Below are 25,340 nucleotides of genomic sequence, written 5' to 3'. Positions count from 1 at the left end.
CTAGAGTTACTACTGTATAACTTATTGGCTAACTCTCAGTCTGTTAAGGCTGATAGTTGAGTACCAATCTTAGATAATTGTCTATCCATCCTTGCCTTCCATTCAGCCTTGTCCATCTAAGTTTTTCATCTTTTGGATTACATCATCTTGTCATATGTTAGAGGCCTTCAATAAATTCTTGGAAAGAGTTTTGGATTTGTGATCATCTTTTTTGAGCAGTAACGAGTTCAAGAAGAAATTTGTAAGCGAGCATGTTGACGACATGCATATAAATATTTATAAATGTGCACCGAAAATAGCATCATCACTTCCAGAACATACCAGTCCTTTCATCCCTATTACAGTCATAGCTTAAAATAACCATCGCTGCAATGGCTTTGGAGGCTCGTAAGCAATAAAGTACTGACTGAACGCAAGCTGAGGAAATGTACTTGTGTGCGTCCTTCAGGCTGTGGCTTTTAGGGATGGCAATAAATTCGGTAATGATCGGCTAGGCCATTATCCATGCCTATCTCATGCTTATCCAGGGATGGGGCAGGATGGGTAGAGTCTCAAGCTGAGATAGATTAGGTAGAGTTAGGGCAGTTTTGATGGATCGAGTTCGGTAAAGCTATAAAAATTATTATTTTTTTCCTCAAATCTTTGTTTCAAGGAGGGGATTTATAAAGAATTATGTATATAGGGGTTGGGTTCAGAATAGGCTTTATTATTACTTGTACCAGCCCTGAATCTATTGCAGGTCGGATAAAATCTATCATATTAGGATTTTATTGGATCGGGTATCTGATGGGGCAGAGTAAATTGTCACCTCTAGTGACTTTTATGAAAGATGAGCGAATCATTTATTCCCAAAGATGAGAGGTTGGATTTTCAGGTTCCATCAAAGTTTTTGAAGGAATTAAATTATACGAGCATCCTAGCTGTCCATATTCCATATATAATCCTTGATTAAATTTTATTAACTAAATATGTAGTGGGCAGCTTGGTCAAGAATTTTACAAGATGGAATTTTTTTTGGCATATTTCTATCTCATTTTATAGGATAGTATAGACGTATACTGAACTCTAAGCAAAGATCAGCTGAAAAACCATCCTCGGATCACATATAATAAAATGTGAATTTCAGGTCAGCAGTATTGATATCACCTTGGTTTTCATTAAGCAACCCCAAGAAAACTGCAAAAGTATGCTATTTTAGCTTCTAATGCTATGGAATATTAAGTTCAGCCATCTGCCACTTCCAAAGTAGATTTTCTGAAACAATGATGCTAGAAATGTTCTCTTATTCCGGTGGAAGGAGTGATTTTGCATTATAAATGGAAGGATGGCATGAATTTCAGAAGCTATATACTGGTGGATCTCTTCTCTCATATAGAAATTATTTATCCAAAAGACACAATGCATACATAAGATTTTTATTTCCACCCCTCCTTCAGTGATATAATCTTATTCCAAAGAAAATCCAAAACAAGCACATACCTGCCATTATGACCACTATAATAGTGAAATAATTAATCAATTGGTGACATTACTGTCATGGAATCTTTGCTTTCTATTCATCTATGTTTGTGTGATACAATGCATAAAATGATGGTAAATATGGCATAGATGGACGAAGTATATTTGGTAGCAAATACTTGTTATGCATAAAAACCTCAATGCATATATCGGAAGGCAATGACATCCATAACCAACTTATATAAATGTAAAAGAATAAATGAAAAATGGAAGTTAGAAAGCACTCCAGATCAAATTTTTTTATCAAATACCCATATTTTGTGAGAAAATATTTTTAGACTGTTTTTTTTGATACAACGATGGCTTATATAGAACTTGTATGAGTGCAGCCAACAAAACAAAAAAAAAAAAAAAATGGAGGCAATTCAGTCGACAGCACTGTTCATCTTTCGATAGATTTTTGGGCTTTTCATAAGGCGCTTTTGACCTACTGCAAGATAGAATTAAAATAGACTTGGGGAAAGAAAAGAAAGAAAAAATTCGGCACCCAGGTTGCCGATTTTAAAGTCATACAATAATGTGAAATCATGTGGCAGTCTCTCTCTAATAAAGCACCAGACGGCTAACGGAATCCAGGAAAGCTAGCATCCAATTCCGTTCTTCCCACCTCCATTTATAACAGTCTCCTCGCCGTGTCCTCCTGTTGGATTCCTTCCCTTCCCCTTTCGCCGAGAACGAAGGGAGATCGACAAAGAACAGAGAGGAAAAGAGGGAAAGAATCCCTAGGGTTTCTCTCTCGGGTTCCACGGCGTCCGATCGATGAAGATCACCTCGCTCCTCGTCCTGAAATGCTCCGGCGCCGGCGATTCCTCCTCCTCCGGGCCGGCGGAGGCAGTGGTCCTCGCCAACGCCTCCGACGTCAGCCACTTCGGCTACTTCCAGAGAACCGCGGCCAAGGAGTTCATCCTCTTCGTCGCCCGCACCGTCGCCAAGAGGACGCCGCCCGGCCAGCGCCAGTCCGTCCAGCACGAAGGTCCTTTCCCGATCTCTATGCCCTCTTTCGATCCAATTCTTTAGATTCCAATTACTTGATTTGAGTAGTTGCCACGGAGATTTGGTCTACATGCTTTGTCGATGCCTTAATTTGCAAAATCTTGATGGGAATTGGAGAATCTTGGTTCTTTCACGGTAGATGTAACCAAAATTCTGTTTCTTATTGAGAAGTTCTGAATGTTTCTCCTGCGATCGCATTGTACTGTATATCAATACTTTTGGGATTGAAGTGTTGGCTTTTCTTGGGGATGAAATTTTTGGATGCCCTAAACTTGGAGTGTTTCCCGTATGGTTTCATGAGAGGAAATGTGGTAGTCGCGCTAATTGCTGACAAAGTGATGGAAAATAAGTTGAGATGGTATGGGCACGTGTATCAGAGATCTGAGGGAATCTTGGTAAGGGATTTAACGGATGTTTCTTGATTCTAATGAAGACAATCAGTTAGTGAGGATCTATTTAGCTGATCCTCGATGTTCAGGATTTGATTGGTCTTTTTGCTAATTTCCAGAGGAAAACTATGTTGGATTTTCAAAGAAAACTTAGAAAGATAACTCGTAAGAATTTCAAATGACTACCACTTTTTGATAACCATATTAACCTGACTTCAGTGAAATAGAAATTTATCCACTGGCTATTGTTAGAAAATGTTGTGGGATTTAGAACTTGGACTCTAACAGCTGAATCCCTAAGAACATGCTTGTTCAGGAATCTGCATGTCTAGAACTTATGCCTGTTGACTATTCATATAAGTTCTTTCTTATTTTGTCTATTACTTCTTCTATTCTGTTCTAAAATCACCGCCTGAGGTGTCTTTCCATTGTATATTGGTTTTCAGAGTGTTTTTACTGGTTTAATCATGGTGTGCGGCATGCGAGTCTCCATAAAAATTGGAGGGCTTCTATTTTAAGGCCATAGAAGGTTAATGCCTCTTGGCTTGGCTTGATGTACAACACAGATGCCTTCCATGGTTCTGATGCATGACGAGAAACTTTCTCCTTTCCTTCAGTGGTCACTGATCATCTAACATATATGGACTAGTGATTTTTGTAGTTCAACTCCCTTTTTTACTTGATGGTTATACTATGAAGATAGAAATAAAAATGTAAAAAATGAAACAATATATGGTAGAGATCATATGGTTGCCTTTTTACATGCTCAATATAATGGATTCAAGGAAAATTTAAACTTGACATGTGAATATGTGCAAGTGGTTGTTAAATGGTTCGATGCATAATTAGACTTCTATCCTAGGTGACATAAATTACAATAACTTCCTTTTAATTCTTTGTTATATTATTCATGGAATAATTCAACCAAGATTTTTGATTGTTGATTCTTTTTTTTTTCCCTGTAGAATACAAGGTGCACTCTTACAATAGAAATGGTCTTTGTGCATTGGCATTCATGGATGATCATTATCCTGTGCGAAGTGCATTTTCTCTCCTAAATACGGTAATGGAATTCTTTGATACCCCACTAATTCCCCATTATAATGTTATTTGGAGAAAGTTGCAAAAGTCTATATTGTTAACTTACACTAAGTTTACCTTGGAAACTTTTTCTGTTCATATGATATGACTGCTTATACACATTGCAGATCTTCTTGCTATCTGAATACTTGTATTTGTAGCTTTATATGTTCTATCTATAACTTTTTTTCACGATTTTGAAGTTATATTGTGTTCATAATAAAAAATACTGTACTATTATTTTTCTCAAGAGTACTCATGTGGCAAAGGGTATACAGTTATATGCAATTTTAAAGGTTTATCCCAAGATTTGGAAGATAGCTTAACATATTCTTGTATGCTTTCATCTTTCTTAAGGGGTAGTACTACAGTAAGGTTGACATTTGTAACATTAACAGCATGAAACTTTAAGAACGATTCAGTTAATTAGTGTTATTGATGGTTAAAAAGGAGACAGAGAGTTGGAAAGGGAGCACATTGCTATTAGTTGTTGTTTATGAGTAATATACTGTTAAATAATTGGAAAATATTTAGAAAAATATATTTCAGGGTAAAGGAGAATGGTGCAAAGTTATACACCATGCCTATTGATGATTTTTATATCATATTAGATGGTAGAAGGTATACTTATACAGTGTTAAAGTATATCAAGCCTTATTGGTTCAAATGCCTTCAATTTTTTAGTAAGAGAATGTTATCTCCTATTTGCACAGCACACTATTTGTGGATAATGCTTCATGCTGATTTACCTCTCATGTCCGGAGAATTTAGCAATCAAGCTGAAACTAGAGATTCACTGCCTTGAGTCATACGGCTAGAAAGTTATCACCATTGACAAAATGTACCATCCGGTTTGAGGTGGCAAATGTGACAATGTGTTATCCATCACATACAAAGATAGTATTTTCATTTATATACTATTCCCTATTAGCTTGGTTTTCCATAATTGCATTTTCCTCAAAATGGAATTTATTATTTTGCTTTCTCATTTATTATTGCTGACATTACAAATACTAGAGCTTGGCAGTGTGATACATGTGGGAGAAACTACAAATGGGTGAGGTTCTTATTTAACTTGATAGTTTTGAGTATAAGCATTGATGGCAGTGATATAATATAATTACCTTAGCCCAAATACTTTGGGATGCACCACCCAAGATGTGAACCCAGAATCTTTAATGCTAAGCAAAGGGCTGAGAGCCCTGGGGCAAGCCCCAATCCATACCCAACTTTTGTGCTGTTATCTGCTTTTGCTGATTGTATCCAATAAATTTCTCAGACAATTATAAGCTTTGGGAATTCTGATTCCTCCATTGCAAGAAGAAAACATCTCATGATTTACCTCTCATAATTGCATTATCACTGACTTCCTGTCTATAATATTGTCTTATGCTTTGGTATTTGAAGCAAAAGGATATTCGATATTTAATGGTTGCTGCTGGATGAAAAAATCTGTTTTCTGTGTCATAAAATTTTGAAATTTGAACCAAATTATGTGAGATGATACCTGTTGGTTATGAGTTTTAGGATCTAGTTATTTGGATTGGGGCATTATTCAATGTTTTGACACTAAAGTGACAGATCATGGCTACTTCTTTTTTGCAGTTGAGACAACCACCTAATAAAGTTAGACTTATTACTGTCTTTAGTTTCTTTTAGTTAATTTTCATAGTTAATAAAATATTTGGAAATGCTTTGAAGGTACTAGATGAATATCAGAAGACTTTTGGGGATTCTTGGAGAGCAGTACAGGCTGATGCCACTCAACCATGGCCATATCTGAATGAAGCTTTGACGAAATTTCAGGTTTGTATTCTCCCATATTTTTAAGCCCATAACCTTTGTGTAGGATGTGTCACCAGAAGTGGCATCTTCAGATAGAATTCCATGAGCACCTCTCCAAGAAATGTTGTCACGTATGCCCTAATTGAAATATAATATTTTTGTTTACTGTTCACATGTTTTATGTTTTGCTTATGGAAGAAAATTTAGGTGATAACTGTCAGAGATTTTGTGCATGCAACATGCGCGCACACACACACATTGTGTTTTGAAAACTCTATTAGAAGTATCCCAGACAATTTAGACATACTGATTGATTTCATGTTGGAATCTGAGCATGTTTTCCACACCAATACATGATCTTTTGCTACAGGAGTTCTACATTGATACCATCTGATTCCATGTTGCCTTAATTTGTCTTGAATTGGAACCACTACCGTATGTGTTTGCTAATTTCATTTTTGTGGTTTTATCTTTTGCTTAGGATCCTGCAGAGGCTGACAAATTGCTGAAAATTCAGAGGGACTTGGATGAAACCAAAATTATTCTGGTAAGTAATGATTAAAGGACTGAGTAGGCTCACATTGATTTAGAATACCTACATCATGATTTGTACATTTTTACTTATTTTCTACTTCTGTGACTGGATCAAGGAATAGCTACTTGACAATTATTAAAACATGGAAGTTAGAAATGAACAGAGAACATGAGACATGATGTCTATGTATTCAGGTCTGCTGTTATATATGATTCAGATCTGCTGATAGAACACTTAAAATATACATGCTTTAGCAATTACTAGATAACATATACTATATAGAAGAACACAACAGCAGGACAGACATTGCTGACTAGAAAAAGGGGGAAATCATAGAAGGAGCTATCTGGAGCTTAAACTATAATTCACAGGTTTGAAGTTTTATGATAAACTATAATCGTTCATAGTTTGCACTTTTCGTCCCTACTCGATGTTCACTATTCAAATTGGAGCAATGTTTTGAGAGGTCATTTTTGCTGTATTCAAATCATAGGCCTTATTCTTGGTGCCTTTACTATGATCAACTTCAAAGTGACTTGTATGAAATCCAAATTATTGTGGAATGTATTGATTAGTGCAGTGCATTAACTCATGCTATCTTGGACTTCAAAGGAACCTGGATGACTGTCGATAAGCTGTACAAAAAAAATGCTAATTAGAAACCAAATGCAAATCTTCTGAATGTTAAATCTATGAAATGCAAATATTTTATGAGTAAATATTTCTACAAACTATGTGCTGGCAAGAGTGAGTTTTTTTAGGACTATCAAGATTATTATGTGGGTGCATGTGTATGTTGACGCTTTGTTTTGCACGCTGTACCCCATCTTTTCGTGCCAAAGGAAATTATGGCATACTAATGTGCACTCTCCAAGGTTATGGACAAATTGCAAGGTGTTTCTGACACAATTCATTTGGTATTTGGAAACAAAATGCGATTTGATCTGCTTCTGATGATGAAAAGGATGGGATATAGCGGCAAGTGATAGGCTGTGTTTGGAAGTGGAATAAGAGGCAGTAAAAGCCATTTAACCCAGTTATTCAACCCTTTTTCAGCTAAACACTCATTGGAACACTTGTGGATTATATCACTGTTCAGAAGGGCAAAATGGGCATTTCTGAAAAGTTGATGACTTCCCCCTTCCAAACCCGTTTACCCCGTGTAACCCAAGAAAGTGGAGTAATTAATTCCGGAGTGAAGAGTAGGAATAAGTTAACTTATTTGCTTCATATTAACTTATTCCGCTTCTAAATGCAGCCATAGTGCACATGGAGTTGTATTTCTTTGGCTTCCTTCTTAAAGAATGACTAAGCAGGAACTTAGGGGATTTTCCTAAATTTATATGCCTCCTCCATGGGAGTTTCTCTGTGATTTTATTTGTTCATTTCTGTACTTTGTGGTATTGGAAACTTTTGATAAGTTGCTGTCCATATTTGGAGTCATCCCTAACTTATTTCATCCATCTGACCTTATATTGTTCCATTGAACTGCTTTTAATTGATACGGGCCTTAACTTTTTGGAAAGCGAAGCAGGGAATGATACCATTGGACTAGGGTTCGGTGAACTTTTTTGAGTTAGATGCTTCAAAATTTTTATCATATTTCATTTACTTCCAAACAAATGATCAATCAAAACCTGGATTTTTTCTTGAAAGCTAGCTAAGAGAGTTGATAGGAAGCTCACCTTTTGGATCTTCGAACTCATTTTATATTCAAGATAGTATGTTGCATGAACAAATCCATCTTTTTATCAGGGATATGTTCCGATGAACAATCCTCTCCTTTGAGATTGGTTGCATAAGTTTTGGGGAAGCATTAGGGGTTTCTTGAACTGAGTTAACCTGCTTCTTCTGTAATGTTGCTATACTTGTGCATTGTTATAATTAGCCATCCTTCTGCCCCATGTTTAATGGGACTTGTAAACTTAAAGCTGTGGTAGTGCATTGCCTTAATTCTGATGATTGGAAATATTTCAAATCCAAGTTTTTTGAAAGCTTGAGATTTCAACTCAGTGGCAAACTACTGCTGATATAAATCCAGATTTCATTTATCTTGGTCGATAAGAAGGTTAAAAGAATTTTTAACTATTTTAAAATTAAATTTAGTTGTTTTAGATTTTCTGATTTCTCATTCTAAAAGTAATAAATTAACAAAGATACCAGAATAATGGACAATCAAACATAGCTATTTTATAAATTGATATCATTTTCCATAATATAATATTAACTTGGGCATGTGTGATGCATGTTTAAAAAAGAGGAAAGATTAGAGAGAATATTGGGGGATGTTTGCTTGGTGGATGGGACAAAGCACTCATCAATCATTTAAATTTGAACTTAACTGAGCGATCGCTGGAATTGGAGGGATAATAGCTTTTGTAGTTTGCAAACAGAAAGAAAGAAATAAAACATTTTGTTTTTGATATTTACTAAAAATGCCAAAGATGGCATGATTTTGGGATAATGTTTTTCTAAGCAAAACTAAGTCCATTTCGGTCTGTAAATTCACAAGAGAATCTATTGGGCCTGTTCCTTATTGTATAATATAGTATACATATTGTCTAAGAACTAGTAAATAAAAATATAGAAAGGCGGGAGATGTTGTTTGTGCAACTATTTTAAACAATGTCTAGTTGATGTGTTCATTAGATAATTGAGGTAGTTGGATAGCTGAATGGTTCTTAGAACTGGATATCAGATACCTGATCAATTCTTCTGGGTTTGATACTGCTAATAAACAATTCTGAAGGATTTAGGTGTATGCATATTTGGTGAGAGGGAAATTTTGCTGCTCATTGGATAATTGGCCAAGAGGCCATTTTGTGGGACAAATCTAGGGTCTAAGACACCAGGTGAACTAGATCAGCTAGTTAATCAGGATATAGAATGAGGTAGGCCTACTAGAAATTGATGTATCCATCCCATTGGCATAATGATCTATTTTATTAGAAGTAAGCAAGGACACATTATACAATATACAAATGAGACATTTTAATACCTAATAAAATATATTTATTTCCGTTACTATTTTTTTGAAATGAAATAGTATTCTCACATTTTTTTTTCAAATATCATTAGATAAAACTTCATCACTGATATTATTTTATAAATAAAATGTCAAGTATATTTTGTATTATGCATAACACTAATTATGAAGCTATGCTTAAATTTATTGTAATAATCTATTGATATTGACATTAGACTAATACTAGCATAACTCTACCTTAGCAATATTATGTCTTCATACTCATTCAATTTATTTCAGCTTATGATGTTTCCAAACAGTTTCAATTTCTATAAGCACAAGAGCATGGATGGATAAACCAAATTCAGGGGAGATCAGTTTATATTACCAAATAAAATGGTGACTGATATCAATTTTGGCTAAGATGAAACTTATTACTGACTCACTCTAAGTGGTAAGAAAAAGTTTATGATAAATTTCCCACCAAAAGATTTTACCTGTCATCTTAGAAAATATGTTCACAGCTATTTGGTGATTAGGGGTGTGAGATTGATTATTAGAAGAGAAGAATTTGTTCGTGAGAACATTCTGTGTCCACCCTGTGGGTGACGGTGGTTGATGCTTGATATTTAAGGAAACAGAAGAGACAAGTTGTGCCCATAGGGTTCAAGTTTTCAGTGTTCTTGCATTGTTTATCAAGATTCTCATGCTCAATTTGGAAATTGAGGCCTTAAACTTGGAAGTAATTTTGTACTTCATATCAGGAAGTGGAGACAACATGCTAATCTAATTTTAAGTGTTTCTGGAGTTCCCTTTTTATGATATTGGCATTTGTGTTCGGTTTGCAAGACTAACAAAGCCATTCTCTATACCATAAGGTTTGGGGGAACCTCTTTGCAGTAATGTGTATTACATGCAATCGTTCTACTTCATTCATAATACCTGTAGTTTTCTTCTTGTTATTTGGATATTCTGTTAGAACAGAACCTCATTAATCAAATCTATTCTACTATATAGTGCAAGCTCCGCTAAACCTATCATGAGGCACTTCCTGTTGCATGTGTTTCTCACTCTCGGTCACAATGATTCTAGAAGCCCTGCACCTCCATGTTTCCTAGGCCACGTGCATTGCACATGCCACACTCTAGTAAAGAGACAAGACTTCATGGGATCAGTTATTTATGAATATGGATATGAACACTGCAAGTCTTATGGTTATCCACATCAATAAGAATAAATTGAAACAAAAACGAGAGATTTTAAAGAGTACCTTTGTAGGCCTTTTGTGTATAAAATGAACATTAAAGCTCCAGGGTAGTTTCATCAGAATTCACTGGCATGATTTTTTATTTGGCATTAATTTTTGCTAATTGGTGTCCTTACACATGCTTGTTGAAATTGATGCAGCATAAGACCATTGATAGTGTGCTTGCTCGAGGGGAGAGATTGGATAGCTTAGTTGAGAAGAGTTCAGATCTTAGTGCAGCCTCGCAGGTAAGCAGACAATGCATTTAAGTGTTCTTAGCTCGTTAAAACTCATGCTGAAAAATGGTTCCTATCATCTGCACACTGCCACACTGGTAACTCAACTCACACAAGAAACACATGCCCCATCCTATTGTGTAGGAGGCATGAAGGCACATATGAACAGGGGTGTTCAATATTATTTGATTTCCATGTGTATAGTTAAATACAATTATCTGCAGTTTTATCAAGTGCCATTGCAAATTAAATGCCTGCCCTTCATTTGTTTTCTTTCGTTTTGGCATTACATGTACAATTGATAATTATAAATGTGTTTTACTCATTTGTATCATATTAAGAATATGAACATTGGTGCAAGATATTATTGTTCTAAGCGAGCTGATTAAACGATATTAGTATGATGTCTGAAAATACACTTATGTTTGACATCCAAGCAAATGAAAAACTGCCTTGCGCCCTTCCTCATCTAGAGTTTCCAACATGTACATACTTGCATGCACTGATTATTTTTGGTGTTTCTTCTAAACAGATGTTCTACAAGCAGGCCAAGAAGACCAACCAATGTTGTACCATTCTATAAAATAGTGGAAAATCAGGAACCCTTGTGAGATTTCTGAAATCTGATCCATGGTGTAGACCGCATAATGATGAAAAATCTGATGTACTCATTGTAATCGTCTGTTGGATTCTCTGTGCGTGCTGAATTTCCAGCCTTCTATGTGTCATGATTTTTTTTTTCCAAAGAAAATAGTAGATTATTGGAAGATTATGGTGGCACATAGCCTCCACAACTACTTTATGTCAATGAATCTGTCTTGCGTCCAGTGCACGGTGACGAATTATATATTGTTATTATATAGTTTTGTATCTTGCTCCCTTTGATGAGAATTGGATGTGATGTTATTCCTTTTGTAGTTGTTCATGGATCTGTTCTTGCCGATGTGTGAACCTACATTTGGATGTTCTCCCATGTGGTTTGGTGGTTCATGCAATTTGTACCGTCTCCGTTGGTGCATTTTAGTTCTTAATAAAGTGAACAACCCACTTGCAGTTAATTAGACATAGATTGGTCTAAAAGCAAAAATTAAAAAGCAGAAACGGACTAGAAGTCTTTAATCTGAAAATTGGGTCCTAATGCATAGCTTAAGACACCCATGCTCAGCAACTGATTCAGTTCGACCATAGTCTAATCTCGTTGGGTTTCTAATGCTTTGTCGCGTCTTTATGGCAGCGCGCCAGAATTCACGTGAAATCAGAACAGCCTTGGTCTTCAAGAACATGATTATTTCTTCTTGTAGGATAAGTATGGCTACATTGGCTTGCATGGAAGAAATATCTAACGGTAGTTTCCATTTGGTCATACCTTCTGTAGCTACTTTTTGCAAGTCTAATAGCGGTCATCAGATTAGGATAGTTTTTGATATATATATATATATATATTAGTCCCTGATAATAATTCTTTGTTCTTATTACTTTCTGATTTTGTTAGACTAGTCATCAGATGAGATTATGACGTAAGACAAGCTCGGGAGGTAGAAAGAATAGAATGCTTTGATACCAAATTGATGCAATATTCTGTATTCTCAAATCTTGATAATGCAAACTATAATTTAAACTAACACTATAATAAATTTATATAAACAATCTAAAATATTAATAAGAATCCGCATAGAAATAAAATACTGGAGTTCTCGTAAAATTTTAGTTCTAAAATTTATATAAAAATAAAATCTTTTAATTTTTAAATAAAATAAATTTTTTAATTTCTATATTTTTGTTTAATAGAAGTACTAGACACTTCTAGCTAGGTTTTAAAAGAATTTCAAATTTTGAAAATTTGATATTATGTTGAGGTGTGGCTTAAGGAAAGAGGATCTAATGTTCATACTTGAAGAAGCGTAATGAAAATACTAAGGGAGGCCTTAGGAGGAAAGTTTCTGGTGCATGATCAGAGAGAGAGAGAGAGAGAGAGAGAGAGAGAGAGGGAGAGAGAGTAATAAAAATATTAATAATAGAGAAGTTATGAAGAAATATTCTGGTGCATAATCAGTGAGAGAGGATGTGAAAAAGAGGTTAATTAGGGAAAAGTAAATATAGGGACCAGCAATATTATTAGAGGAGAGATTTTTGAGGAGTTGAGAGAGAGAGAGACAGAGAGGATAGACTCACGTAGATTTTGTGCTAAGTAATTAGGTCCAGCAAAAAAGTGACGTGGGTGAAAACACACCATAGGGCCTGGAATTTTTTTTATGTTTTATTTTTTGATATTATAGTCGAATTGGCAAATCTCCTTGTACATTACAACTACTTATGCTCATAATTACGCAAGTATTAGTCAATGGCTATGAAAAAAAAAAATCAAGCATTTAGCAAATTTATTTAGAGTGCCCCGTTTGACAAATCATATAAATATTGTTACACTACTTATAATTTATATTAAAAAAATCATTCTTATATAATATAATAAGACGCAACTTAATCAAAACCAACCAACAGGGCATGTGTCTACGTCTAGTATTTTTAATTTTTTAAAGCTCAACAATCCATTAATTCCATCTCTAAGTCAATTGCAATCATCGCTTAAATGCATGCTTATCATTCCAACCCTGGAAGAAACAACACATGTTGATGTACATCCTTTAGAATTGCTGCTCGAAGCAACACGTCGGATCCGCGGCCAAGAAACTGGCAGTCGAATCGGATGCCGCCCGCACTTCCCGTAAAAGCCGACGAGGAGCTGATGCTTCACCACACTGCAACTCATACAAACTTCTATATACCGAATAGCCTTTCACCGTCCACCATCCATGTTGATATCAGCGTTGCAATATATATAAATGTATTTTTTTTTAAACTAAAATGGATGATTTATATAATTTTAGTATGAAAACATAAAAAAAAAAAATCGAAAAACAACGTATTCCGAAGTGCTCTAAAGAGCTCCCTCTTTCCTACTCATAGAATACCTTTATAGTGATTGGCAATATACGAGGCCATCCAGTCCCCAACTTGTTAGCTTGAAAAATTATTCTACCACTCACCATAGCCTAAATATCTTGAAGCAAAGAGTGACACCCACACAGTGTTCGTGCCTTTCTAGATCTAATTGATAACCGTAGCCGAGTCACCCCAAGCACAACTACTCTGACCGCAGCACATGCCGAATATGGCTCAACCCAACCCATGCCACCCTCAGCTTAGCCTCTAGCAGCAAGGTGTCAAAGATCTGACAATCGCCAGTAATAAAAACTCTAGAGTTCGGATCTTTAATGATAAAGCTAGTACCTCCCTCGTAGATGAACCAGACTTCAAGTGAATAGCAGGAAACCTCAGATCACGCGGCCGCACAAAATTCTCTATGCGCACTCGCAAAGACTCGCTAACAAAAAATTATTTATTTATTTTTCAAGATAGCCCGTCGACTCCTTCGACATCCCGTCCTCCGTTTAAGAGGCTACCATCAGAAGACAAAATAACCATAACCTCCGAGCCAGCGTCACACGCGGAGAACTTGGAGAAAGAGCCAGCGTAATCCTCACCGTAGCCACGAGGCCGGGCTCACGGCGGACCGGCCACGTGTCGTCGACTCCGCGGATAGTTGCTCTTATTTATATATTCTCGCCGTCTTTCTCCTTCCTGGTATAGCTCTTCTTTCGAGCGAGCGAGAGCGAGAGCGAGTGAGAGAGAGAGAGAGGAGCGATCGGTGAATCATGGATCACGCGGCGGATGCGCATCGGACGGATCTGATGACGATAACGCGGCACGTGCTGAACGAGCAGACGAAGCACCCGGAGTCGCGGGGGGACTTCACCATCCTCCTCAGCCACATCGTCCTCGGCTGCAAGTTCGTCTGTACCTCCGTCAACAAGGTCGCTTCTTTGCTTCCTCCTTCTTATGTTTCTCTGATTCTTCCTGGATGTTCGAAATTTTTTTGACAAGAGACTTTTGGAATCTTTTCTCTTTTTTTTTTTGTTGTAATTTTATGGTGATTGTACGTGTGCTTGATGGAAAGAGACGTTTTCGGGAAGACTTCTATAGGAATTTCCACTTTGTTTTTTTTTTCTTTCTTCTATTTCTTTCTTGGATTCTTTTTATGTAGGTAGAGGAAATATTAATTTCCGAACGGAATAGCATGCAAGAGACTTATCCTTGACATCTGCCGTAACTTGTTCTCCGGTGGCTGCTCCTTCGTTCCTTCTTCAACAAGGCGTCTCTGTTCTTCTTTCCTGTTCTCGGCGATGTGAATTTCATCAACAAAGTTAAATTGTAGGACTGCTATTTATTTTTACGGTTGATTTCTGTAATAAAAATTGCATCTTGTTTCGGGAGGTCGAATGGGGTGAGCAGGTTAAAATGAAGCAGCTATGAAAGAAGTGGATTTCTAAGCAAATAGGTTGCAGAAGACTTGAATGACTTTTGAATCGAAATTATTTCTGGTTTTAATTTGTGGCTAGATTTGATTGTCTCCAGGATCTTTGTAGTTGGTGATGCCATTTCCTTCTGTCATCAGTTATTTTATCTTGTATTTTTTATCATTCACTTCGACAGGCTGGCCTCGCTAAGCTCCTTGGACTTGCTGGAGAGAAGAATGTCCAGGCAAGCTCTTGCTGAATTTGAGCTCAATACGTCGAGTTTACAGTTCAAAACAAGAATATATATAAAAGAAAATAAGGAAGAAAATTTTCAATGGACATCCTAATTCATGCAGTTTTTTTTTCTTTGGAACAAAGGATATTATGATGACATGCATATATTGAATTCAGGGTGAAGACCAAAAGAAGCTGGATGTGCTTTCAAATGAAGTCTTTGTCAAAGCTTTGATAAGTAGTGGACAAACAGTGAGTCTTAAAAGATTTAGGTCCTTTTTTTTTTTTTTTTTGCGTTATGAGCCTTTGAAATGCTGGCTTGCAATGCATAATTTATGATTTTGAAATCTCCTTTGCAGTGTATTCTTGTTTCAGAAGAGGATGAGGAGGCAATATTTGTGGATCCAGCACTGCGTGGAAAGTGTGTGCTGATTGCCTCTGCTCTTGAGTGCTCTCTATTGGATTATCTGGACTCTTGCTAATATACGGTTTTTGGATTATCCTCGATACTGCAGATATTGTGTTGTCTTTGATCCACTGGATGGTTCCTCTAACATAGACTGTGGTGTTTCCATTGGAACGGTATGACTAGTTGATTTGTTTGTTATGAATTTATGATCATGTCACCAAAGTCATAAAATTTACACTTGGTTCGTATAACAGCTAATTGGCTTTATTCTATGTTAATGACATTATGAATTGTGGCTTTATAATGATATGAAGATTAATTCTCTCATTTTGTGGGCTCATCAAAGCAATCCATTTGTATGAAGAAAATAACTACTGAAAGTAGGAAGGAATTATTGAAAATCCTGAATTGATTGAGCATGGAAGGTCTTTCCCCAGCCCTAAAACTTGCAATATTGCTGACTAACCTTTATACCAACAGAAAATATCATAATTGGTTCTCATTTAGCCTTTCAGTTTTTATCCAGCTCTGAAAACTATTTAATATTTTCTTATTAATTTATTGCTACTGCTGCTTTTGTCTGCAGATTTTTGGGATTTACATGGTAAAGGATAAGAATGAAGTGACTATAAATGATGTTTTGCAATCAGGGAAGAATATGCTGGCAGCTGGTTATTGCATGTACGGAAGTTCCTGCACGGTAAACTGATCCTCGCATTTCTTCTGAATCTTTCTTTTTTTCTTGGAATAATTTAGCACCTCCATGATATCTGTAACATTCTTAAACATGGATTTTGATTATTTTTCTACTTCAGAGCTAGTTTCTTGAGAGGAAAATGACTAGTTCAGCTTGTGCTTGGCCATTCTTTTGTGTATATGTTCACTAATCACTAGTCTTAGTCATCCTCTTTGATGCTGTTTGCCCTGCTTCCAATATCTTAATGACCTCCAAGTTTTTACACTGCAGCTTGTATTGAGCACTGGAAGTGGCGTCAATGGTTTCACACTAGATCCATCTCTTGGAGAGTTCATACTGACTCATCCAAACATAAAGGTATGAGTTGTTAGATACTCTATCTATCAAGTGATACTATGATTCTTACTTAGATCTTGCTTTCATAACTGCCACCTCATTGGCCAAGCTATTTGTTCATTCGTTTACTGTAAACCTATGGCGACATTTTATCTGGGTAATGTTTTTAGCAATTCATGATCTAGTGTATGCATGCTATGTGAATTGTGCTACCACGTAGAGCATGGCTATATTAGTTCTAAGCAAGCATCTTTTTTTTCTGCCATGATATATCATCATAGTCATGTCGTATCTCTTTGTTAATGTAGATACCAAAGAAAGGCAAAATATATTCAGTGAATGAAGGAAATGCCAAAAACTGGGATGGACCTACAGCAAAGTATGCATGATTCAACCTGTTAAATTTAATTCATTAAATATTTGGTGCTGAATTTCGTATCGTTCATTAATTTATAGGTTTGTGGAGAAATGCAAATTTCCTGAGGATGGTTGCTCACCAAAATCTCTGAGATATATTGGAAGGTATCTGGATGATTTGCAATACTTAATATTTGTAACTGGAGTTACCCTTATTTTGATTAGAGCTACTTCATTTTCTATGCATTCCCTTGATAATGGAATAAAATACTTAGTGTTATTGTACTACAATAGACATCAGAAAATCAAGTTCTAATGAAAATTCTAGAATTTCTCTTTATATAGAGTTGCATTGCTTTAAGTTTTCCATATTTGATTTGGTAACTCTTAACAACTGTTTTGACCTGAGCACTAGCTCAGTGGTGTTATCCCTCAAGATTTCGCCCCAAAATACAGGTAGGAATTCCCCCAAGTGAAAACCCTGGTTTCAAGTCTAGGACCAGCCCAGGTACTTATATATGGGATGGATTCCCTCCTAGCCTCAGAGAGAGAGCTTGTTTGCTTAGTTGGTTGGCACCCCTCTCCTTAAGGCTTACCATTGGAAGAGGCCCATGGTTCAAATTCTGAAGGTGGCATACTGCCATTGTATTGCTAAAAGAAAAGGATATGGAAAAGGAAAAGAAAATAAGATCTGGTACCTATTAATTTTGTGATAGGTAGTTATCAGTTTACAATATTTAAAATACCAATAATTTGGTTTGATCTATTAGCAGACTTTTCTTTAAATTTCTTATAGATGGGTTTAAGAGCACGGTTTGATCTCAATTATATTGCAGAAATATGATATCTGATATGCACCTAGCAAATTGACCGTTTTATGTATTTTTTTATATATGCCCTAAATTGGAATCAGATATTTTAATACCTACTTATTTCTCACTAAAAAGAAAAGCTGCTTTCCCATCTTTTTCATTTCATGAATGGTTCCTCAATGGTCTACAGCATGGTTGCTGATATCCATCGTACTCTTCTCTATGGAGGCATCTTTTTGTATCCTGCAGATAAGAAGAGTCCAGATGGAAAGCTACGGTATGTTTGTAGGCTAGAATTCTTCCATATCCATTTATGGCTAGTGGTTATGCATCACACCCATCTGCAGAAATAATTATATCAGTTTCCAAAGATATGTCGCTGATTGTTGTGTTTTATATAACAGTGTTCTCTATGAAGTGTTCCCCATGTCATTTTTGATGGAGCAAGCTGGTGGTCAAGCTTTTACAGGGAAGCAGCGGGTATGAAGAATTTGCTTCTTCACTGTTTTATTTTGATATGTAACATAATGCCCTGTTATTAACTGAATCATTCTACACTTAATAAATATGACTTATTTTGTTCTTCAAAAGTACTGTTTCTCAAATTCATCTTCTCAGTCATTACCAGCATCTTAAGACCAGACAATTTTAAAAACAAAAAATGCAAGCAAGAGATGGAGAGACGTCACTTTTAAGTTCTAACAACTTTTAAAAGAAAAAACAAAAGACCTATTATTTTTTGACCCATATAAGGATTGATATGGACTGTCTCCAGTGATCAAATAATGCTTAGTTTTGGGTTTGCCGTAATGTTTTGCATTTCATGAATGTTAGAGTAGTTGTGGATTTCATGTCAATATTAATTCACATTTTTCCAGTTGGACAATGCCCTCAGTTTGCTCATTGTATTGGTACCTTGTCAGGCTAGGACAAGTTTTATTGCCATTTGTTACAATTGTAGTTCTTATTCAGCTTAGTGCAGATGCGTTGACATTTTTGCCATACCAAAATCATGTTTCATTCTAATTTGCAGTAATCCACATGTTCCCTTTTGTAAATAAGAAATCTAGCTTTTTGGGTTGAAAATAAATTGAGATAGTTGTGGAGAGCAAGCAGTAACAAAACATGCAAGCAAGAGATGGAGAGACATCACTTTTAAGTTCTAACAACTTTTTTTAAAAAAACGAGAAGTGCTTTTATTTTTGACCAATATAAGGATTTGTATGGTCTGTTTCCACTGAGCAAATAATGCTTAGTTTTGGGTCTGCATAATGTTTAGCATTTCATTAATGTTAGAGTAGTTGTTGATTTCATGTCAATATTGATGCACATTTTCGTGTCGGATAATGCCCTCATTTTGCTCATTGTATTGGTATCTTGTCAGGCCAGGACAAGTTTTATTGCTGTTCGTTACATTTGTAGTTCCTATTCAGCTTAGTGCAGATCATCAGCTAAGTCCTGGTCAGCTAATTTCACATCATGATTTGTGCAGGCCCTTGACTTGGTTCCTACTAATATTCATCAGAGGTCTCCAATATTTCTCGGCAGCTATGATGATGTTGAGGAACTTAAAGCACTCTATGCTGCTGAAGAGAGGAATGCCTGATCTAGAGATGCTTCCTTGCTTGCATCTCAAATTCCGTCAATCTTCTGTTTTGTTATCATAACCAACTCTCATGTCCATCATAAGGCAAGGCGTGATACTTTTCTAAGGCCTTTTATGACAATCCTAATAATTTAATCAATTCAGTGATAACTTTTGTTTCTTCTTTCTTTCAAACCTGCATTTGTTTATCTGACCCAGTTAATTATACTCTATACGTACCACAACCTGTCCATTTTGCAGCAAGGGTTTCATCCTCCTATGCTTAATCTCCTCAAAATCCTGAAAATTGCTAGCTACTCACAATTCTCATGCCTTGCTAATTTAACAAACCTATTAAGCTTGAAATAGGGAGTGTACAATCAGATGTCAACTTGCTATGAACATTCATTCTTTACAGCTGTCTAACATTATGTCAGAACCTTCTAACCTCCAGAATTTTAGACATGGACACGAATAGGTCGGATGATGATGATAATGACAAATACTCCCTCCTATGATTCTTGTTTCGATGAAAATCCCTATTCTGAACCATAACCTCTTGTTTATCTGTGCATTCTATTTGGGCTGAGATGGAAAGGATCATCTCTCTGTCTACTACTGTACTGGTTTTACCTGTTGGCACCACTCTGGAAAACAAAACTCAGCTGCTTATCATTCCAAGCTACTTCAGCAAGCTCCACTGCACAATCAGACAAGGTAGCACTCCCAAGATATAGCTTGCCACTGCATTAGCCTCTCTAAACACATTGGCGACTCGGAAGTTGCTGATTGTCAAATCCCAAACATCATTCAAGAAGAGATGGTAGAAAATATCAGAAGGCATCTCTTTTACGCGCACATCTAATTACACTTGAAGAATCACCCACCAACCATATATTAGCAGTTATGGCCAGCCAAAGAAGCAATGAGCACTAGAAACTGAAACTGAGATAAGATGAATAGTTGTTGCTGCTAGCATCTGCCGGCGATTGTCTTGCAGTACAAAACTGGCAGCTGTTCTCTCTCAATCGAACTTCAGCAACCTATCTATGTCAATCTTTGTCACCCAGGTTGGACCGTCTCTGGCTGGTGTTGTTGTTTGGTTTCCTACCTATTTCTTTTCTTCTCCACTTATTGCACCTTCTTAGTGAGATGCTGGTGACATCAGTTATCATTTCTCAAAGAAGAACAAGAACAAGAAGATCATACCTTGCCACTGTCTTTAGACACTCATCAAAACCAAGAGGAGTATTGTGACTTATCCTACTGATACTCTCTAAAAGAATTCTCAGTCATATTCCAAAATGTGCTTTGAATTTGATAGTTTAATTTGTAATGATGCTAGCATATCCTTTCTCAAAAAGGGACTTGCACCATTTCGCTAATTAAAAAAAAAAAAGTTTTGGCAAAATATGTTCTCCCACAGAAAGTGGTTTAAAATTGCTTAAGACCAATCTTCATATCCATTGCCATACATTAATCCTACCCAAAAAGCTCTGGGGCAAGCACCAAAACAAATAAAACATGATGTAGCATATAAAAAATATTTTAAAAAATACGAAGAAGAAAAAGAAGGAGAGATTAATCAGCACTGCATCTTTGAATTGAAAAAAGAAAAAACATAATATGATCTATAAGCATGTAATTTTTGAATAACTCAAGAATAATTTAATATACATCATGCCTTGCTTTTTTGGCAGGAATATCCATCAGGCCTTGCAATTTGTTTTCTTTTGATGAATACCTGCTAGCATATTAATGCATAACAATGACATTTAACAAATGGGCAATGTTCGGTACTGCTTTTATCAGAATCTTATAGACTTGTAGTTGGAAGCAACTTACATGGAGTACTGGATGGCATCTCGAGCCATATCTGCAGGCAAGAACTCATTGACAGCAACTTCCTTGTTCTCATTTTTCTTATCCGAATAATTTATCAAGGAATTCAGATTTATAACCGATGCAATATTTGTTTTATGGATTAAGCTCTGTAAATGTGTATCATGACAGGATACAATCCTCAAAGAAACACCAGATCTCAGCGAGACAATGAGGATCATCAATGCAGGCTGCAATAATTTTATCATCATTCTCTCCCTGTTTCCACAACCAATAGGCATGTCACTTGATTACAGTTGGAAAATCTCCAACTTCTCTATACCCAGATTAGTACCTGATCAATCATAGGCATAAGCCCAATGGTTCTGACTCTAAGGAAGAAGCAAGAAAGAACTGGTTCCTGTTTGAAGAATTGGTTTCAAAAATAGTTAATAGCAATCATCAATACACTTATATAGTAACCAGTGGAATGCAATTACCTATGATCAGTGGTTTATAAGAATCTACCAAGACCTCAGACCCCAAATAGCGTATAAGATAAGAAGAAACATTTTGTCCTACAGAAAAATCAAAACTGGTAAATTAAGAATGGATAACATCAGCAATTAACTTCCTAGCACTCCATAAAGAAGGTGGTTTTGAGTGGTAGGGGATTTCAGGCACCTATCAGAGAGCTTTGCAAAATGGTGGTTACTCTCCTCTATTTAGATGCAGTCCTGGGTCTGAATCCTATTGAGGAGATCCAAGACCTCTGGAGTATTCAGATCAAGTTCTGATAGGAAAACTTGTGACATGAAAAATTTGTGACATGATGATGAAAGATTGGAGCATCATGAAGCTTTTGGGTTTAGCACTTGCTGTTTTTAGGACCTTGTGCTCGAGGTAGTTTAATGAACCTTGTATCCATCCTCTAATGATTACTAAAGAAAAGAAAAGAAGGAAAAGAAAAAAGAAAAAAAAAATCAAGTCACCTGCTTGAGGACTAAAACATCCATTGGGTCATTATCTTCACAGGGTGTGCACAGAATGAAACCATAATTATGAGGATATACTGCCGAAGAATAGAGGACTCGATCAACCTGGGATCATGTCCAACACCAGTATATTATCAACAAAAAGACATGCATGAAGGAAAATAAATAGATTGAAGCATCATAATCTCCTTGAAAAAAGGATTGTTGATTAGAGACACCCCAGCAATTTGAATAAATTTAACCTTCAGTAAGATCCCTTGTTTTAAAATTGATTTAGATGCTAGTATGGTCCTTCATATCTTGAGATAATTAACATGCACAAACCTTGAACAGACCTGTTTTCTTGTCAGGTTCATATTTGACTTTACTTCCTTTTGTTTTCTCCACAACCTGTATTAGATTTGTAGAAGAAAATAAGCAGCAGCCCCTGTCAGCAAAGGTAAACCAACAAAGTAAAACAAACTCATCTCTATCTTGAACAAATGTTCATGTAACAATTCACTATTTATGGTTGTGTAATATTTTGGTCAGATCTCTTTCATGGTTGACTCCCTTACACTCTTCTTAATCCCCCACCCCCTCAGCCCGGCACGGCGGTGGTTATTTTTACCAACTGGCTGCCTACATGACATAATTCCCACCTCCATCTGGTCATGGTGCCATCCAAAGAGCATAGATGATGCAAATTTAACAATTAAAACGGGGTCTCAAAAAAAATAGCATAGATGAAAGAGTATGACAACCAAAAAAAAAAAATGAAGAGTATAAGGAATGCCAATTAAAATGAGGCACCATGGCCAAGAATAAACCAAAGCAACCATTTTCATAATCAAATCTATTGCTTGTGCGTGTGATTGTTTCAGAGAGACAGAGAGTGGGGGACAAGGATCATGAAAATTACTCGAGTTGGTCTTGAGAGTACTGCATTACTGCTACATGCTTTTGAGATTGTTGGAGACCAAAATTAAGCAGGTGACTCTTCACCACGGGTGGTTCCACCCGTGGAAAGTCACCCCCATCAAGATGACTCTTCACCATTGTGAAATTTTGTTCATGCTCTCGTGATTACCGGAATTTACAAAATTCAAGGGACACTTGTCAATGTGGGCTTTAGCTAAACGGGATCCAATATTCTTCCTTTCGAACCATATTGATGCCACTTGTTAATGTGGGCTACAACTTGAAGGATCCAACAAGAAGTATCTGCGAACTTTTATCTTTGCCCAAAGGAGCTTCCCGAATCCCCGAACTTCTTGTCGATTACAGAGCAAAGACTAATCATTGATGTTGTGAATTACCTTGAGGATCACGGCCGGATTCTGTGGAGCTTGTATTGAGAAAAAGTCTTCTATTTCTTTCCTGCCAACGGAACCGGACCACAGCAGCAATAAGCATGGAGATAGCTGGCAGCATAGCTTTGTGAAAGAATGTCGCTCTCCGTTTGCACCATTAAGTGTATGAGGTCACATCAGGAGCTGGAACACAAAGAAGGGAACAGAGAGAAGAAAATGAGTTAATATTTTCATCTTCTGAAAAAAAAAAGCATATGTAGTCCAGTCCCCTACTCCACCGTGTTGGATTAACACATACATATTTGATAATACAAAAAATGGGCCTAATAACATAGCATGACTAGATTTGTTCGACTCAAGGCTGATGTGACACTATGCATGGTCAAGCTAGGTCAACCACGATCAAACCCGGAGCAAAGACAAGAAGACTAGAAGCCATGTATTGCCCGACGTAAAGGCATATAGCTTGGACTGACAGATTAATGCCCCACTCGGCATCCATCCCGAACTGATCTGAACCTTCCACCTCGGACAATGACTCCATGTTCGAAACCTTTTATCGCTCCAACAATTGAGGATTACCATAATGGCCTCAGGCAATTACCTTGTATATCAGAGAGGTTACAATGTGATCTTAGACAGTTATTGTACGATTCTATTCTGTTATAGCATGATCTCGAGAAGTTTTTGGACTCCATGGTTACAAATAGATCCTGAATTTCTTGTGAAAGGCATAACGACTGCTATGGCACTAAGACTCTCAATCATCTCTTCTCTCATGAATTTTTTACATATTTACTTCTTTGACTTAAGCATCGAAGGGTCCGGCTGGAGCCAATCCGGCGAGTCCTCTAACACCAATGCTATTTTGTAGATCGACAGAGACCGGCAGAAGTGTGCCACATGGTCAATCCGCAGATCGACATCGATAGATTGGCGCCATCTGTAGGAACAAGACAAAATAGTCATAAAGTTTAAGAGAAACAACCATCAAGGAACCACCCACCACAATTGATCGAAGTATGATGGCTCTCTACATGGTTCTCAGAGATCTCAGCCCCTCCATCAACTCTGGGAGCCATTGACATCGAGCAGTTCACCCTACTTGTGCAGTATGTGCAAGCCCTCACCATGCAGTGCGAAACCTATAGCAATAGACCACCTATCCCCTGCCAAGCCAAATAAGCCACTAAGACTGTTAGGTGCAAGGTGACGACCACCCTTGCACATCTCTTGGAGAGGGTCTCCTAGAGAGAGGTCAATCTTGATCGCCAGATCAAGAAAAGGGATGACAAGTGAGAAGATTGAGGTATTAAGGGAAAAGCATGTTACGGCAAGCGATGACTGGGAGATGATGAGTGAGCTTCCTTTCAGCTAAGAGATTATGAAGGAGCCTTTACCAAAAAAGTTTAAAATGCCCTAATTCGAGCTCTACAATGGTACCTCATATCCGATAGACCACTTGTAGAGTTTTCAGGCTCTTATATTGCTGCAAGGGGCTACCAATGCAATAATATGCTAAGGTTAACTCTATTTACATCACGTGTCAATGCACACATTGCGCTTACTACATGGGCCTTAACCTCATCTTCCCCTCCTCTATTTATAGCATCTTGTTCAACTCTTTTCGTCGGACTAATGGGTGAGGTGAGGAGGCAAGGAGCCAATGAAGGCCAAATGGGGTGGAGGGTTCAGACCGA

General features: G+C 36.8%; 3 protein-coding genes across 4 annotated transcripts; 2 read left to right on the top strand and 1 right to left on the bottom strand.

Moving 5' to 3' along the window:
* The first annotated feature begins 2,092 nt into the window (after positions 1-2,092).
* LOC103704351 (VAMP-like protein YKT61) lies at positions 2,093-11,617 on the top strand. Its single transcript, XM_008787602.5, has 6 exons — positions 2,093-2,491; positions 3,866-3,963; positions 5,682-5,786; positions 6,247-6,312; positions 10,673-10,759; positions 11,280-11,617. Exons 1-6 carry the CDS (start codon positions 2,278-2,280, stop codon positions 11,328-11,330), a joined length of 621 nt encoding a protein of 206 aa, XP_008785824.1. The 5' UTR covers positions 2,093-2,277; the 3' UTR covers positions 11,331-11,617.
* Positions 11,618-14,175: 2,558 nt separating this feature from the next.
* LOC103704352 (fructose-1,6-bisphosphatase, cytosolic-like) lies at positions 14,176-19,727 on the top strand. Of its 2 annotated transcripts, XM_008787603.5 has the most exons (12): positions 14,176-14,619; positions 15,299-15,346; positions 15,514-15,588; positions 15,696-15,757; positions 15,852-15,918; positions 16,332-16,445; positions 16,713-16,799; positions 17,087-17,157; positions 17,235-17,300; positions 18,138-18,224; positions 18,352-18,427; positions 19,440-19,727. In XM_008787603.5, the coding sequence occupies exons 1-12, from the start codon at positions 14,461-14,463 to the stop codon at positions 19,551-19,553; spliced, it is 1,026 nt and encodes a 341-aa protein (XP_008785825.1). In that variant the 5' UTR covers positions 14,176-14,460; the 3' UTR covers positions 19,554-19,727. The 2 variants fall into 2 exon arrangements, with proteins under 2 accessions (XP_008785825.1, XP_088571230.1); XM_088715104.2 differs by lacking the exon at positions 18,138-18,224 and having other exon boundaries at positions 14,228-14,619.
* A 139-nt stretch (positions 19,728-19,866) lies between these two features.
* Positions 19,867-22,782, bottom strand: LOC148714521 (soluble inorganic pyrophosphatase 2-like). The gene is made up of 4 exons (XM_088715105.2): positions 22,684-22,782; positions 22,346-22,453; positions 21,709-21,774; positions 19,867-21,632 (listed from the first exon to the last, which is right to left on the bottom strand). Exons 1-4 carry the CDS (start codon positions 22,702-22,704, stop codon positions 21,537-21,539), a joined length of 291 nt encoding a protein of 96 aa, XP_088571231.1. The 5' UTR covers positions 22,705-22,782; the 3' UTR covers positions 19,867-21,536.
* Positions 22,783-25,340: the final 2,558 nt, after the last annotated feature.

The sequence above is a fragment of the Phoenix dactylifera genome, chromosome 2 (assembly GCF_051530095.1).
Source record: "Phoenix dactylifera cultivar Ajwa chromosome 2, Ajwa_hap1_PhDact_Kaust_v1.1, whole genome shotgun sequence".
NCBI classification, from domain to species: domain Eukaryota; kingdom Viridiplantae; phylum Streptophyta; class Magnoliopsida; order Arecales; family Arecaceae; genus Phoenix; species Phoenix dactylifera.
This window is presented reverse-complemented; position numbering and strand designations above follow the sequence as displayed.

Bases quoted from the DNA above. Each gene is read 5' to 3' on its own strand.
- LOC103704351 (XM_008787602.5), top strand. From the start codon at position 2,278: ATGAAGATCACCTCGCTCCTCGTCCTGAAATGCTCCGGCGCCGGCGAT. The intron at 6,313-10,672 runs GTAAGTAATGAT...AAATTGATGCAG, and splicing joins ATGAAACCAAAATTATTCTG to CATAAGACCATTGATAGTGT. The intron at 10,760-11,279 runs GTAAGCAGACAA...TCTTCTAAACAG, and splicing joins ATCTTAGTGCAGCCTCGCAG to ATGTTCTACAAGCAGGCCAA.
- LOC103704352 (XM_008787603.5), top strand. From the start codon at position 14,461: ATGGATCACGCGGCGGATGCGCATCGGACGGATCTGATGACGATAACG. The intron at 14,620-15,298 runs GTCGCTTCTTTG...TCACTTCGACAG, and splicing joins TCTGTACCTCCGTCAACAAG to GCTGGCCTCGCTAAGCTCCT. The intron at 18,428-19,439 runs GTATGAAGAATT...TGATTTGTGCAG, and splicing joins CTTTTACAGGGAAGCAGCGG to GCCCTTGACTTGGTTCCTAC.
- LOC148714521 (XM_088715105.2), bottom strand. From the start codon at position 22,704: ATGAACCTGACAAGAAAACAG. The intron at 22,454-22,683 runs GTCTGTTCAAGG...ACATGATCCCAG, and splicing joins TGAACCTGACAAGAAAACAG to GTTGATCGAGTCCTCTATTC. The intron at 21,633-21,708 runs GTACTAATCTGG...TTGTGGAAACAG, and splicing joins TTATGCCTATGATTGATCAG to GGAGAGAATGATGATAAAAT.